This window comes from Rasamsonia emersonii (genome assembly GCF_000968595.1).
Source record: "Rasamsonia emersonii CBS 393.64 chromosome Unknown ctg1118621760050, whole genome shotgun sequence".
In the NCBI taxonomy this organism is placed as follows: Eukaryota; Fungi; Ascomycota; class Eurotiomycetes; order Eurotiales; family Trichocomaceae; genus Rasamsonia; species Rasamsonia emersonii.
In genome coordinates, this window is record NW_013563237.1 from 3,000 (window position 1) to 19,963 (window position 16,964).

Below are 16,964 nucleotides of genomic sequence, written 5' to 3' on the forward strand. Positions count from 1 at the left end.
GCTTCGTCTTCATTCTTCACAATGATCTGCCCCAGCCCTGTGGGATAGCCCTGCTGGTCATCGTACACCACCGCCTGTCGGATATGGAGCGCACTCTGACGGATGAAATCCTTGAGTTCTTGCCATCGACAGTGCGGAGGAATCTTGTTATATCAGTCAGCAGATTTCCCAGATGGACGACAGGACGACAGGCACTTACTCCCTGCAAGTACAAGACGAATTCTTCTTCAGTGCCTCTGCTCCGTCCCTTCCCTCGGGGGGATTGAGTCATCCTGGCGATAGCCTAGTGAAGAAGGGTGTCTGGGAAGAGATCAACAACCAGTTTCAAATTCCAATTGATGTGTTATTAAGAAAGTCCTGAAACCGGTCAGTTCAAGGCTGTTAAGCTAGATTCCTTACTAGATGCCTCACTCACTGGACGACAGCTGGCAACCCTAATGCAAACACAGCTCTGGTCCAGATCTCGATATCGAAGATCGTAAGATAGGATGTCGTTTCTGGATAGGTGCCTGTCAGTACATACACCGCTTCCAGAAACCCCTGCAAATAGCAGAACTCGCAATGAGACAGGACACGGCACTCACATTAAGATCTAATATGATATGATACGATATTGACTTGCTGCCTGCCTAGGCGTTCCCCCAGCACCAAAATACCATACGGCGGGGAGAGAAAAAGAAAATAGGTTTCTTCGTGACTGGAGGAGATGGATGAATGAATGAGGACAAGAGCAAGACGCAAGAAACGACTCATTTCAAATAATAAGAAGACTCACAGGCAGACAGACAGACAGCATTCCACCCAAGTCCACGATCCTGCAGAAGGTCCCACAGACTGGCGCATCGGAGAGTCGCTGTGCGTCCGGGGGGAGGGTTTTCTGCACAAGGCGGTCATTGCAGGCAGGCTTCGAAGACAGCGAAAAGGGAGTGGACGCTGGCAGGGTAAGCGAAGCCACATTGGCCATGATGGGCGAATTAGGGAAGAGTGTTGCATTTCTGGCAGCCTCGTTTGGAACCGGAGATCGGTCTCTGTGTTGCTTTGCCTTGCTTTTTTTTCCTCCATTTCGGTTTTCTTTCTTTGCTTTTTTCTTTTGGCTGACACAGACTCACTCACAAGTCATATTTCCCAGTTAAATTCTCTGAAATTGTCAGGCAATATTTTACCTTATAGGGAGGGACTAGAGGCGCCCCAATAGAGAGCTTATTTTGCGAATATCTCCGGTCTAATATTACAATATTACCTCTTTTTCTCGTACTCCACAGCAAGATCGATCTGACTTGGACTATACGACTTAGATAGATTTGCAACTTCTCTCACTGCAAGGGTATAACTTTCTCTGCTACGCCGGAACTCACTTCAAGAAGCCAATAACGGGAGAGAAAGAGAGTGCTCGACCAAAGACAATTGGAAGACTAGTTCTTGTCATCCTTCGTATGCGCATGCTAGTCGAGCTGGACAACGACGGTCACTGCAGCATGTACTGTACTTTGACGACACATCTAGTCAACTTGCAATGCCACAATGCTGTTAAGAGTCAGGAGGAGAAGCCGTCAGCAATAACTAGCTCCTCTTTGCTTTTGGCAGGCCACTTCTGATCCCGCAGTGGATAGAGGAGCCACATGGAGATCATCCGCGATACACGCCATCGATTCTAACGGAATGCCATGCGGGTCTTATATTGTTGAGGGACCACTGTGATTGTGTCCAACAGTGCGGTCCGAAACTCGACGGCAGCTGGGTCGACTCTGTCGAGTCGGTTTCGGAGTTGGACGGCAGCCATAGACGCCGGATCATCCACCCAAGTGTCCATGCCGTCGGGCTAATGAGTTCGACGTGCATCCAAGACCCCCGTCAACCAAAGAAGCGTCGCCATTCGACTGGTACTTTATAAACTCCGTAGCGCGTGTGAGCTATCAGAGCAGGAAACCATGCGCCGGGGCTTGTAGCGGGGCCGAAGCGCGGAAGTGGCTGGTCGATCAGAATCATCAGATTCAGAGCTGTCCTAAATCAAGTGGAGCGCGCAACGAGAAACGGAATTTTATTAATAGTCGTCCTGAGATTATTGTAATTAGTCACATAGCATTCATGAGAGCAGTCTCGTCGTGATGGGTGCGGAAATTAAGAAGGGATAACGGAGACAGCCAAGCCCCTGCTCTCCTCGTCCCGCGTGCCACGCAAGATACATCGCTGGGTTGGACAGCAGCATTCTCATTCGGGCCTTTCCGAGGCTGCAAGCGCTCAGCTGAGCTGCCTGCGCTCCTCCTGGACTGCGAGCGGGCTGTCATTGCCTTGCGAGTCTGGGATCATGCTGGTCGGGCCGCGTCCAAGATTTGATGATCCACGCTGCATTCGATCTGGCCATCGTGGCTGACTGCGGCCGCCTGCCACTGTGGAGAGGGCTTCGTCAGTGTCGTGTCTTGGAGATGTATTCCGTATCCAGGAGCCACTTGGATCGACCAATTGGTCTATCCTGCATTTTCACAGAGAGAGCTGGAGAGAGGGCACACGGATATGTGCACTCTGTCAGGCACCGCTATTCCATCCGTATTGGCGGCCATGGGGGGTTTGCGGTTCACCGCCTCGTCGACCTCCAGCATCAACAATGGTTGAGGTCAGGCTCGTAGACAACGAGGCGTCGCGTGCTGCGATCTGACAGGGCAACCAGCAGGTTGGGAACGGCTTTCTTCGGACAGAAATTGCAATTGCTGGCCGAATGGGGCAGCTGCCTTTGTAGGAGCGCCTCCCTACTGGGCTGAGACTCCTGGCGGTGTGGCAACTGGCAAGCATCAACCGACGGGCACTGTTCGGACATGGCTTCTGGTCGACCTCATTGGCCTCACGCCCGCAACGGCCATCGTGAGTGGTTACCTGAATTCGCAGGGCATCTGATGTCTACCCAGGATCTGTGCGAGAGGCAGCTGAGGGCAAAGGCCGATCCCGACCCAGAGTGTCAACGGTATCATCGATCCAGAGACCGGGGAGGAAAAAGCAAAGAAAAGACTACCTGCCCAACAAGATGCGGAGGATTCGTGGTCCAGAGACAAGCCGTGATCAAACAACTGTTGCATGATGCCAAGACAAGGCGCCAAACGCGAGGCTGGCTCTGCGGTGGGCAGGTACAAAAGATCCATCTCTGTTCCGGCAAACAATGGTCCAAGAGGAAGTGACCTGTAAATGTTTCCTATCCTCCTTGGCTACCGACTATTTGATCCTGATACATGCCATCCATTTTTAGCAACGTCACTCCCAGCCCTAGTCGTGATGGACTGCCGCTGTTTGTCCTAGGCAGAATTCTAGACACGATCGAAAACTGTCATGAGCAATGGTCATCTGATTCGTACCTAAATATGGAAGATCGTCAATTGGCTGTCATGGCTGTTTCAGCTGTCTGAACTCGGCTAAGGCAGGTCATTGGCATGCATGGGATCTTCACCTAGTACAGGAGGAGTAGTACGCGCTACGCCCTACCTGCCTCCCCATCGTTTATTACGTCACAGTCCTGTTCTCATGTATGCAGTACAGACTGTCTGCAAGCTGTCTGGTATGATCTGCTCCGATGGTGGATGATGGATGATCGTACTGAACAACAATCCGGAAACGACCGAGGGAGTGCACTGTTCATGGACTCGTTGACCTATTCGTTCGTATCCGTCTTGTTTGGAGGCTGGATGAAGTGTGAATGAAACTGGACCAAGCAAATGACTATAATCAGAGCTAACAGGAATAGCATTTATAAGACTCTGAACTGAATTCTTGCAGGATAGTGACCAAAACAAGTAGGAAGACGAGAAAATTGGCACTCCTCTTCCCACAGGTTGGTTAGCTATACACAGTAGCTCCGTACATGGAGTAAACGCCGATAAATGTCCATCCTTCTTCATATAATGCGCTTCGACAGGGTATACAATGCAAGAGGAATGTTAAGCAAAAATGGTATCTCAAAAGGGGGAAGACAAAAGGTCTGGAAGTCAGGGGTATAAAACAAAAGAGCGCCGTTCAAAGAACTCCAGTGTCCTTTTCCAAAACGAACTAAATCAAAATGACGCTAAAAAGCAGGAACCAAAACCGTTCTATGTCCCAAGATCCAGAAAGATGAATGAGCCCATGAAAAAGAAAGTAAAAAAAAAAACCAAAACCAAAACCAAAACAAGACACATGCACGAACGGTGCCGATTCCGCAGTACCGCCCTTTCCTCGTCATTCGCATCAATAGCTTCGTAAAGACTGCAACACACATTCTTCCACTCATAATGTATTCCCAAAATTTCCAATCACTATGGTGAGTCCTGCTCAGTTCGATTCATTTTGTTTCGCGATAATTTCAGCGAGAGACGTGTCGACCTTCGAAGGGAGGAACAAACATGAGGGTTCACTGGGATGTTGTTCAATTCAAGTCGAAGATTCAACAGCATATAAAGATATATTTTCGCGACAATATCCACTCCGTCCCCATCGGCGCGGTGGAAGACGGAGAGACGACAAGCGACATCGTCGACAATGTCGACGGGATCGAAAAAGGCATTTTCACGCTGAAAAGTGTACCTCGTTCTCTGCTCCCACCGACATAGTCGTCACCATTTTTTATTCTCTGAACCCGATTCGTCAAGAAAGTCACCCGTTGATAAACATTGTTGTTGAATATGATCAGAGATTAAAAATTCCGTGTGATGTCGTCAAGAGAGGCATGAGTATAGAGTCGAAAAGAGCGTTGTCATGGCTTTTCGTTCCTTGTGGGCATGTCCCACGTATATAGGAGAGTTGGAAGGAACAGTAGGAACAGTCGAGTGCATGCGACTTGTTTCAGCGGACGAAGCCGACCATGGATGCACAGCGGCTGCAGTAGTAAGAATTCATGCCGAATTGAACGACACCAGGGGAAGGCGCGGAAGGATTTTCGATGCACAGGGAGCGCTGGCACCTTGAGCAACGGACGATATCGAAGGACGAAACGGGCGGGGTCGATTCGGCGGAGGAACGAGGGGTCATGGACCCAGAGACGCCGGAGGACTGCGCCTGCAGATGGACGGATGAGGAGCTCATCTTGGAGATGAGGTATGAGCGATGCGCAAGCAAGGCGTGAAGGCGAAGGAAGACGGTTGCAAGGAGAGAGAGGTGGTCTGGCAGGCAGAAATAAGCCAGCCTTAAGTCGAGCAGCGAGGGATCAGCCGTGAATCCTAAGCGGCCCGGGGTACGCGCTAGCAAGCGAGTGGATAGACCACCCCGTGTCCGTGTGGTCGGTTGGGCCGGAAGGAGCTCGCCTACCGATATTTCGGGCGCTCAGATACGCTTAGCAGGCGCGAACTGGAGCAAGAGCGTTGATGTTGGGTATCCAGCGAGGGGGCTCAGCCGAGCGTTGCGAAGAGTTGACTGCGGGAACGGGGCGAGGCGGAGGCTGGAGTCGCTTATATGCGCCTGACCAGGATTTCTCTCCCAGACGCCTGGTCCCAACTTCACAATTCAGTCCCTGAGAGCATTAGTCTTCTGCTCTCCTTGCAGGCAGATGACAAACGCCTGGAATGGCACCATGTGTCAAGGCCGGAATTTTTGCAGGTCGTCGCGTCACTAAGCACGACTCATGTCGTCATCATACATGGAACGATGGGGCTCTGGCTCCATCTCCCACCACCGCCTGCGCATCGCTGCACCGCACGACCTGTCAGACCACCACGCGTCGACGATTGGAATGGCCTCCTGAAATCTACTCCGCAAAATGAGGATATCGCCATTTCCAATGCCTGCCCGGCAACCCGGCAGTCCTCTGGGCGCGGTGCCTTGCTCACCTCATAACAGCCCCGGCATTAGCTGCTGACTCAGTGCACAGCCCGCCCCGACAGGACGCACAGATGGGCGTGTCGAGCCGACTGGCGACTACTGCAACGGATTTTCGTTTGGCCAAGAAGTTAGGACTGATACCAGCAACCAGCGCGTCTTGGGCCTTGGCCTGTAAACAAATTGACCCCTCCCCATCGAGCGAGAAAAAAGGCCTCAAAGGGAGAGATCTGCCGCCCGATAACCATCCGGCATTCCCGCTTGTTTCAACAGAGATGCAGCTCGCCCAATCACCTCGTCGCCTGGTGCTCGCAGGTCGGGTACTAAGTGTCTCCCAGAGCGTAGTGTGCGCTTCACGGGGTCACAGACTCGCTATCAGCTGCGCCGGTATCTTCAGGCGTCTCTACAGCGTTAGACTTTTCAGCCCTCGCAGGTCGTTACAGTTCAGTGGCGAGTGTAATTTATGATGTCCTCCACTCAGCACCAGCGCTGGTGTCGCCGTGAATTCCGAGATACCATCAATGCCCTGTTTCACAAATTTTTTTTTCTTTGTTTTTAGGACGAGATGGCCGCCAAATTAATTTTGCACCGCCGACGGTGAGCAAGGTTTGGCTACGGGCTCCACTGGGTGGCTGAGGAGACGTTCAGCTTGCAACCTCGGGCTTGGGACCGTCAAGCCTCAGCTTTGGGGCTGCAATTATTGTTCTCCCCACCATGGCCCAATTTAAACCGCCTTGGACAGAGTCCCCACCCCGACGCGATCGTTGATATTAGGCTCGGTGCCTTGAAAGAGATCCTGCGGAATTCCTGCGGCATTCTTTTCCCCCAAGGCCTCCCATATTCGATATGTCATGATTCCTCTCTTCTATTCTGCAGCCCGAATCACATATCCACCGAAAACTTTGTCGCGAGCAGGTTACATTGCAGGGCGGGTGTCTGTTCGGCTGCCAAATCCATGCGGCACACTGGCCATAACGTATGACGTAAAGCCCCCCGGGCTCCAAACTGAATGGGTTGAAGTGCATGCACGACCTGCAGATGCCAGCTTGCAAACGTCACGGCATTAACCACTGGTTTCCAGGACATGAAAGCCGAAAGATCAGCCGTAACTAATTCCCTAGGTAACGGGACAAGCGGACAGTTGTATGGACTGTACAAGTATGTACAGTACAAGCAACGTGAGGGGAGAGAGTATTATTGAGGGCGCCCGAGGAAACCGCACTCCGAGACCGCTTTCTGCTTAGTCACGCCCCCATGTGACTCGGGACAAGACGCCCGTTGAAATTCCTCTGGCACTTGCGCCTGCACGAGTACACGCATTCAGGCTTCAAGCCGGCTGTCAACCACGCCTGGTGGGGTTCCAAGCGTGACCTCGATGTCCTCCATATGATTCTACCATAGTCATGACTGTGAAGAGACAGCATCTCGACTGGTCAAGAGGATTAGACTGTGCCCATACTGATAATACTGATAATTAATAAATGAGGACCCATCCTGCCTCAACGGTACATAGCCAGGATTTGCCTCCGATACGGAAAGAGGATTCTAGAATCGGAAATAGAGACACAAGCGGTCAGGAGACGACGGACGTCATGTCGAGATCGGCTTTACGTTGATAAATCAAGTGCGTGACGGCAGCCGGAGTAATTGCACGCTGGGCCCATTGGCTCACGTTTTGTCGGACTTCCTACGGTTCCTGCCCCGCCAATGGCAGCTCCCTGATCACCTGTCCCTTCAAGCTCCCTCAACACCCTTCTCCTCCAGGCGTGCACGGCGCATCACTTGAATTCACAGCCATTCTCGACGCTGGACAGTCCTCGATTGGATCGTCTCGATTGTGTCGTCGCCCGCCGCCCTGCGCGCTCTGCCGCATCGAGTACCCCGCTACCCCGCCAACGACATCTCCGAAACAACAGAACGCGAATCCCCTCGTCATGGCGGGCACCCCCAATCTCTACAGCTGCCCGGATGTCGACGCGGTTGCCAAGCAGCTGCGGAAATATGTCCTCAACAACCAGAACGCGGCGTTGAAGAGACATGGCACGTTCCGCGTGGCCGTTTCTGGAGGCTCCTTGCCCGGCACGTTGGCCAAGGCCCTTCTCGCACCCAGTAATGGCACCCCGGAGGACACGCCGCAATTCTCCAAATGGGATATCTTCTTTGCCGACGAGCGTGTTGTCCCTCTGGACCACCCGGACAGCAACTATCGTCTGATCAAGGATGAGCTTCTCGACAAAATCCCCTCCGAGTTGGGTTCTCCCACCGTCCACACCATTGATCCCAAACACGTCAACGACGAAGACCCCACGGAACTGGCCGATCTATATCAGGAGGAGCTGATGCGGACCTTTGCCGCCAAGGACAGCGTCAGGCTGCCTGTCTTCGACCTCATTCTGCTGGGCACCGGACCGGATGGCCACACCTGTAGTTTGTTCCCTGCTCACCCTCAGCTCCGAGAGAATGATGCGTGGGTGGTGGGTGTTACCGACTCTCCCAAGCCTCCGCCAAAACGGATTACCCTTACGTTGCCGGTGGTGTCTCATGCGTTGAGCATTGCGTTCGTCGCGACGGGTGCGGGGAAGAAAGATATCTTGAAAAAGGTCTTCGACACGGAGGAAGGCCACAGCCTGCCAAGTGGCCTGGTCAATACCCATGCTGGCGACAAGGTGAGCTGGTTCACCGATAACGCAGCGGCGGAGACCGTCTCATTTCCCAAGCGCCCGAGTTTGTGATTGAGTGTCTCGAGGATAAGGATGGGGAAGCGCAACGGTTGGGGTAATTCAGAAATGGACTACTTTAATGGAGGCTATTCTGCAATTTTTCAGGCATGTGAGGGGCTTTTGGTGGAAAGTATGATGATACACACACCAGTGCAATTTCATGGGGTTTCTATCTTCCCGAATGATGAGCTATTCCTTCGGTAAAAATGGTTGGATATTGGATCTCTGGTCCTCCGTCTCCCTTTGTCTGATACCGTACAGAGGTGTGATATGGTTTTCCGACAGACGAGCGGAACTAAGGAATAGCATCTGTCTGCAAGGACAGTAAGGGTGCGGGTAATTGTTCTCAGATATATAGAGCACCAATTGTGAGAAACTCACCCAATTTATGATCCTCGAATTGATAGACTACTTGGAATTCCTAGATCAGTTCTGTAGGCTTCGAGGTTGAGTCAAGCAAATGTGTTGGAGGCTGCTTGTTTGGCGACGTCGCTGGTTGGGCCAACTGGTCGATCCATGCCGAGCTTGTTGACAGCTCGTCCCACTTGCGCACGCCTCACCTCAGACCGCAACATCTCCAGCTTCACATGCAGGTTTCGCATTCTATTGATAGCTTTCTTGTCGATAGGAATGCCGCTATCGACCGCTACACTTCAATTGCCGGGAGCTCGCCCGAATACCCAAAAGGTCAGTGAACCGAGGCACTCGCTTGGTCCCTGACCGGCCGCGCAGTGTTGCACCTCTAAAACTAAGGAATCCAGAGCTCGAGCGTCGGACGAATCCCTGCGAATAATAAGCTGAACTCCATGAAGCCGTCAATCAATACGTCCAGAAATGGATCCGGGGGACTGGTAGTCGAGACAAGCCGGGCCGAACGACAGCCGTCGTCCAAAGCAGTCGCTTCGTCGATTCCTGCCCCGACCAGAAGAGACAATGTTGCGACCCAGAGAAAGAGCTTTCTGCCCCAGCGCAGCGGTTCGGTACGAGAGAAACGGGAGGTTTCGGAGAAAGTGCAGGGTCAAAATAATAATGAAGGGAGTCGACTGCAACAACCGGGGTCTGGACCGCAGCAACAGTCTCAACAGCAGGATTCTACGCCTGCAGCACGTCGCTCAAGTCTAGCTCAGCCTCAAGACCGCAGGCTATCTTTATCTAGCAGAATCGTGCCGCCTGAGACACCAACCGACCAGAATGCTGCGATACCGGGATCACCTCTAAGAAAACAGCTGTTTGAGTCGAAGCCAACAGCTCCGAGCTCGCCGCAGAAATCGCAGATGCCACCCCCGCCTCGTGCCACGAGATCCGCTTCTCTACGACAACCATCCACCCCCAAGATCGTCCCGCCTGGAGAAGTCAAAGGGCATGTGAGGCATCGCAGTCAGGTTGTGGGTGCGGCTGCGACCCAAGCAGTGAGGCAGACCGAAGGATCGTCCTCCCTCTCGAAGGCCAAACCACAACGACCACCATTCACGACATACCAGCAACATTTTAGTCCGAAGAAGGAATCCAAACCGCCGACGTTAGCCAACCTATCATCTCGCTCTGCAGAGTCAGAAGATGCTGGGTCGATACCGGCTTCTCGACCGGATGTTGCCGCGTTGCAGACCGAATATTTACAGCTGTGCCTCCTGCATTCCTCCCTTTCCCAAAAGAACGCCGAATGGCGAGCGAATTCAGAAAAAGAATTACGGAAGAAATACGACTCTGTCGCAGGACGCTATCGCGTGCTCCTCGCCGAAGAAAGAGATGCCCAACGTCTGCTGAATATCCAAGCCTTACATCACTGGTCGGCGAATGCGCAAAGGCATGGCAGTTGCAGAGATTTTGCGGCACAAATACAGACTCTTTCACGCGTTATTCAGGAAGTCATGGACCTGTCAGAGCCTCATGGGGGGCGATATACCAAGGCGGTCCGGATCTTTGAGGATTGGCTCGAAAGAGTGGTTCAGATCAGGAATAGCCGAAGGCGATCAAAGATAGACACTCTTGCCGACGAGCCAGAATTTATCCATCCACTCGATCGGGAGTGGAAAGAAGAAGTTAATGCACTGGGTGCGAAAGTCGAATTATGCCTGCGGGAACTGCAAAATTTGGACATCCCTCCTCCCGAGGACCTTGGAAACTCTGATGCAGCACTTCTGCGGATCGCAAACGGCCACAAAGATCTTTTGGTCTCTATGATGGAAGAATTGAAAACAATGCGAAAAACCGAAATGGACATTGTCGGATTGGAAAGATCATGGACGGCACAGACCGCCGACCGACTGCGGGCTGTAGATGAAAGCAGTATCGCGCATCGCGGTCCTAGAATCGGGGCTTGGAAGCGAACTTGAGACGCACGAGAAATATTATATGTATGTCAGTCTTGCTTGAGCTGTAATCGCCACTACTGTCCGTTAGGGAGCCTCGCAGATCATCACCGCAACAAGCAGAAGCATGCAGCATAGGCCGCAGGAGGCGCACAATGTTTTGGTCAGCTAGGTCTGACTCGCTTATGGTTGCGCTGGTTGCAAGTCAGATGCATCTCTTAGCGTAGCGTCTCACTCAGCATCATGCCGGGAAAAAAAATGGCCTTCGGTACTCGTGCATCTGGAACGCGAGATATGACGCCATCCGTGCACCTCGTCATTCGCAAGACACCAAGACTCGAATCAGAGGAACTGAGTGTGTGGAGAGTGAAAGCACGACCTGGGATTTCGTGTTTCCTGATTCGAAGCTGCATGTTTTTTTTTTTGCCAACGCTTTGACGACATCAGAATGTCACGCTTGTTTATGGATACACTTCGTGCAGGTATTGATCGGCTGGAAAGGACGTTCCAGGGTATAGGAACGGCGGTGAGAGAGCTACATGACGAAACAGGGTGTCTCGACGATGCTGTGCAAACAGCTGTGGGCATTTCCACCAGTATCTGGTCCAAAGTGAAACAAGCACTCACTCTCCATGCTGTTTCTGCAAGTAGCAATTCAAAAGCAGGATACCTCAATGCGCGAGGAAGATCACGATTTGGAAGATACGATATAATCGTATGAGGAATTTTTTAAAAGCAGGTTTTTTTTTCCAGCACTGTTTCAGGACCATGAGTGGAGGAGCCCGATTATACACTGAGTGCATTTTTGCACTCTACAGCATTTGCACAGTACATCGCACTGACGTGGTAGGCCATGGCGACCAGCATTACTCTGCCTTTCTGGACATCATTTTATGATATTTATTTATTGACTTGGCAAATTTTTTTTCTGGGTTTTCTCGTGATTGAAAATAGACTTCCATTTTGCAGTCAGAAACCTATTAAGGTTTCCAGCGGTAAAATTGTCTCTCTTTATTTCTCTGAACGTGCAACAAAATCAATTGATACCACGCACTAAGGACTTAAGATATTGATGAATGGTAGCTTTATAATTGTAGCACTGATGAGAAATAATTTCTATATCCCAATCACAATCTCAGCCATTCCTCAGATATGCCCGTCCCACGGGGTGCTTTATGGAATGATAAGCAGATAAGTTACGCTTGCCTCCAATAAGCATAGCGGCCAGAGCTAAGACGTGTCTCCCCAGACGCATCGACGGGTCGAGGTGGACGTGGAGAGGAATGAAAAGCGTTCCGTCTGCCATTAATTAAAAAAACGGGATATGGGGCAACGCAGTTACCAAAGTAGGAATCTCACCACACCAGGCTGGAAGGCACAGACACCGGCCTTCTTTTTTCCCCGACCATCACTTGCCACAGTCCGTTATCCTGATTCTTCTTCCCTGCTGATCGCACCTCTTCAACTACGACCGGTTCTACTCCATCTTGTCCACGAGTTTCCAGCCGTCTGCCATCGTCCCAAGCACGGGTGGACTACTAGTGACGTTGGGTGGGGACCCGTCCTTCCTTCTCCGGCTTTCCATCGCTCTTCCAGCAGCCTTCGCTCCTCTGGTCGTGTCTCCTCTCGCGCGGGTCGGTCCCTACCTTAGCTAAGTAGCCAGCTGCATTGGCCCTTCTTGACGTGGTAATCTTTTTCCCCTCCCTCCAGCTCTTGCTTCTCGTGATCCTCGACATACCTCTCCCGTTCCCCTCACCGTCGGAACGCTGAGTTTGCCCGGGCTCAGCTCACCGCATCGGTATCTGCTCGGGAGCAAGTGCCGTATGGTGTGATTATATAGTCTTTCTCTTACTGGCCTAGCTAGCTCCACGCCTCTCCCCATTATCGATAACCGCTGGCGGCTCGTCGTTAAAGCTCCGGGTGTCGGGACCCTCACGTTTGCGGCATTCCGGAGAATCCCATCGCGTGCGACTGTTGACCGGTCCTTACAGTGAATTTCATCCTGGTGAATTTTCTGCTGAAGGCTTCCAGTAAGAGAAGACAGCAAGGACATTCCTTAGGGATATTCTCTTCTTCTTTTTTTCTCGGCCAAACTAGTGGTCGATTGAGCCAAGCTCGACGGTTCCCGCGTTATGACGTTTGTTGCCGCTACATAATCATCGGCACGGCAAGGATTCCCCCTTGACCAGGTTGTGTAACGTCGTCCGTCGCCTAAAACAAGATGAAGTCATCGTTGTACGACCGCATTCTGCGGAGGGAGCTGGGGGATGGCTCTTACTACGGCCGGATCCCAGGTCTCTACGGGTCGAAGGAATGGATCGATGATCTGGATATTGTCAACGAGCTGGGCGGTCACACGGGTTGTGTCAATGCCTTGACGTATGTATCTTCGCTTCTGTTTCATCGATTGTGAATTTTTGTCTTTCTGTTGTTTCTAGACGGTGGATGCTAACACTGCTTAGCTGGTCTCGGACAGGGCGCCTACTGGCATCAGGTTCAGATGATACCTATCTGAATATCTATTCCTACCAGCCTGACTCATCGACCAGCCCCTTCGCCCTGAATACCACGATCGCAACCGGTCATAGGGCCAACATATTCTCCGTCAAGTTCATGCCCCACTCGAACGACCAGACCCTCGTTTGCTGTGCTGGCGACTCCGAAGTTCGCGTATTTGATGTCGAGTATTCGGCCAGGAACGGCAACATCCCTCCCTCAGAAAGCTTCGCATCATCGGCCAGAAGCCGACGGATGACCGATTTCTTCAGTGGCGTGCGCTATTTGACTACTCGCAACACCAACGCTCGCGTCTACAGGTGCCACGCGGATCGAGTGAAAAGGATTGTCACCGAATCGTCCCCTTTCCTCTTCCTCACCTGCTCCGAGGATGGTGAAGTGCGTCAATGGGATCTGCGTCAGCCCTCTTCCGCATATCCGGCCCCTCGGGGTGGCCAAGGCTTCATGGCTTACCGACCTGGTCTCGAACACGATGACTCGAATGTGCCTCCTCCACTGATCTCCTATAAACGCTACCATATTGATCTCAACACCATATCCTGCGCTTCCAGTCAGCCACATTACATCGCCCTCGGAGGGGCCCATCTCCATTGTTTCCTCCATGACAGGCGCATGATGGGGCGCGATCTACTCGCTGAGAGGGGTCAACCGGGCGGTTTCTCGCCGATCCCCGGGACTAGCGACGATGAGCAGATGGGGCGAGCAACAAGGTGTGTCCGCAGATTTGCCCCGGGAGGCCAGAAGAGAATGAGACCGCAGGACAATGGGCACATCACGGCCTGCAAGATCAGCGATGCCTATCCGAACGAGATGGTTGTCAGCTGGTCTGGAGAACACATTTATAGCTTTGACCTGATCCGCAGCGACGATGCACGCGAAGCCGGGGAGAAAGACCGAGACTCGTTCCAGAGAGGTTCTTCTTCCGGCAGGAAGAGGTCAAAGACAAGGAAACGGAAGCGTGAAAAAGTCACATCAATAACGTCTCTCGATAGTGGGAACAGGCATCAGTCTCGCAGGCGATCGGAAGAGCCCGGCAGTGAAGACCCTGAAATGTCGTTCAGAGTCCGTTACGGCAACGGACAGTCCGAGGATATTCCGATCCCACCGCTCACGGATCCTGCATCGGAGTCGCCTGAGGACGTCATTGAGAGAGCCCGGGAGTCGGTTCTCAACGAAGCGCAGAAATTGAGTCTGCGGATCGCCAAGGGCCTTGTCAAGCTGCGCAAAACTCTTTTCTCTCTCGAAGCGTCGGTCCGAGAGGCCACCGAATCGCAAAGGTATTACGATTCTACCCCTTACGCAGCCTCGTTCAGTTCTGCCTTGGAATGTGCGTCGACATACCTCCCGCAGATGGACGAGGTCATCAGGAATTGGAGATACCCACTGAATCCGACAGAAGACGATGTGATATTTCAACAGACTCTCCGTCGCAATCGCGAATCGGCCCGGAGATTCGTGCAGGCTTCAGGAACGTTAGCTCGTTTCCTTGGGGGCAGAGTGGAGAGTTCGTTAGAGGGAGACAGTTCCCAGGAGGACTTGTTTAGGGAGATCGTTCCTGCACCGTCAGAAGATGGTGTCATTGACCCGGAATCTCAGTTCGGCTATGACTTCCTGAAAGCCATCATACTTTGGCTTGAACGGGGTCGAGCAGGCCTTGTAGAAGGATTCAAGCTTCGTCAACATAACCCGCGCAATCGCGCACGATTCCCAATACCGGACGATGCGGATGAACGAGCGATCGAGGACATTCTCATTCCTTATTTTCAGAGGCTGGCCGGCTCGACGCCTGTAGTTGATATTGACAGATTCGAGCACGACGAGTCTCGCGTCGTGTTCGAGTCGCAGTCGGCTGCTGTGACTGCCTTCGGGAATGCTGTGAAGCTGTCTCTGGAGGATTTGGGGAATGCGGCAGCTCGTGAAGAAGAATGCGAAGGGTCGTCAGAACCACCGATTGTTCGTACATTGAACCGCCGCGCAGCGATCCGGTTCTGGGGCTTCAAGGTCGGTCGATCCATTCTCATGCAGACTGGCGAAGGGGTCAATTTCGAGTTCGTCAATCGTGCATTTGGCGGGTTGAGAACTTTCGTGGAGGAAGATCAGGACGAGGATGACGGTCGGGAACGCATGCAGGAGGATATCGATCCCAACGAGGAGGAGGAGCAGGTCGAAGAAGCCCGTCTTCGACGGAGGCGTCGCAGTCAGAGAGAGAATACATCATCTGGGAACTCTTCTTCCGAGGTAGACACTGAAGGTGACAGTCTCCGTAGATCGCCCTCTGGGGAAGATGTTGAGATGACGGGCGCCGCGCTGTCCAACGAAGACAGCGTGGACCACAGCTCCGAGGACGGAGATGAAGATGAGGAGATGGACGACGAGGATGACGATGATGATGATGACGGGGGTGATGTTGATGATGATGACGACGACGACGACAATGACAACGATGACGATGACGATGACGAAGAGGATGAGGGGTCGGAGATCGGAGGGTTTTTCATCAGACGGGGTCACTTCCGCAATAGACGGAGAGAAGAGGTCGAGGCGCATGTGCCGTGCTCGTCACACGTGAACGTCTATCGTGGACATTGTAATGTCAAGACGGTTAAGGATGTCAACTATTTCGGATTGGACGACGAATACGTGGTGAGCGGAAGCGATTCGGGACACGTCTTCATTTGGGAGCGGAAGACGGCGAAATTGGTCAATATCCTTGAGGGAGACGGCGAGATTGTCAATGTCGTACAAGGTGCGTCTCTAGCGCTTTGCAGTCATTGGTCTGATTACTGACAGGGTCAGGTCATCCTTACGAGCCGACAATGGCGGTCTCCGGGATCGACAACACGATCAAGATTTTCTCACCCGACCGACGCGCCCAGGATGAAGCGCGCCGCGGCATCAATATCCTCAACCCGGATCACCCGGCGAATCTGTTTAGGAGTCGAGCCCGCAATGGCGGGGGTGGCGGGGATGGCAATCAAGTTTTTGGTCTCCGCAGCTGCAAACGCATGCAGGACAGCTATCAGATCATTGCTCAGAATGATGTTGACCGGCAGGGTGGATGAGCGATGCTTATATAACGGTTCGTAGTGCTTTCTATTTTCGTTGCTACTTTTGTCGGTGGTCAATAGAAGCTAACTTGATTACAGAGAAGTATGCTGGCTCGTCTTGCTGCGACATTGCGAGAGCGACACGCTCTTGGAGGAGGCGTTGCTGCCGTGGGCGGCGAAGGTGGTGAAGGTGCTACGATTGTGTTGGACGATAACTGCAATGTAAGTTGGGTCAGCTTGTTCGTTCTGCGGTTGCTAATCTGTTACGTAGGTTATGTGAGCCGTCCTGTGGGAGGGTACTGCAGAAAGACTTCTATTCATCAGAGTTTAATATTCAGGGTGCATTATCTGTGGATTACGTATTGTTTAGCATTTTCGAGGTCGCATGTTGCAAGAGGGAAATTGATTGTCATTATCTTTAGACTGGCTGACTTATCAATAGGCATAAGAATAGAATGAATTTATTTTATTTCCATTTCTATTTTTTTTTTTTGTTAAAAAGACTCATATAAAAAATTATTTACGATTTATTGATCCAGGGTTCTGTTCGACGATACAGTTGAACCAGCTGGATATCCACGTGGCGATAAGATACGGATTGC

The 16,964-nt window shown here is 52.1% G+C and overlaps 2 protein-coding genes across 2 annotated transcripts; both read left to right on the plus strand.

The window, feature by feature from the left end:
• Positions 1 to 7,703: 7,703 nt before the first annotated feature.
• Positions 7,704 to 10,822, plus strand: T310_3082 (6-phosphogluconolactonase; the record flags this gene model as incomplete). Its single annotated transcript, XM_013474023.1, has 3 exons — positions 7,704 to 8,435; positions 8,915 to 9,176; positions 9,345 to 10,822. 3 exons carry the CDS (start codon positions 7,704 to 7,706, stop codon positions 10,820 to 10,822), a joined length of 2,472 nt encoding a protein of 823 aa, XP_013329477.1.
• Positions 10,823 to 13,019: 2,197 nt separating this feature from the next.
• T310_3083 (WD repeat-containing protein) lies at positions 13,020 to 16,768 on the plus strand (the record flags this gene model as incomplete). Its single annotated transcript, XM_013474024.1, has 5 exons — positions 13,020 to 13,177; positions 13,261 to 16,061; positions 16,112 to 16,356; positions 16,462 to 16,584; positions 16,733 to 16,768. The coding sequence occupies 5 exons, from the start codon at positions 13,020 to 13,022 to the stop codon at positions 16,766 to 16,768; spliced, it is 3,363 nt and encodes a 1,120-aa protein (XP_013329478.1).
• Positions 16,769 to 16,964: the final 196 nt, after the last annotated feature.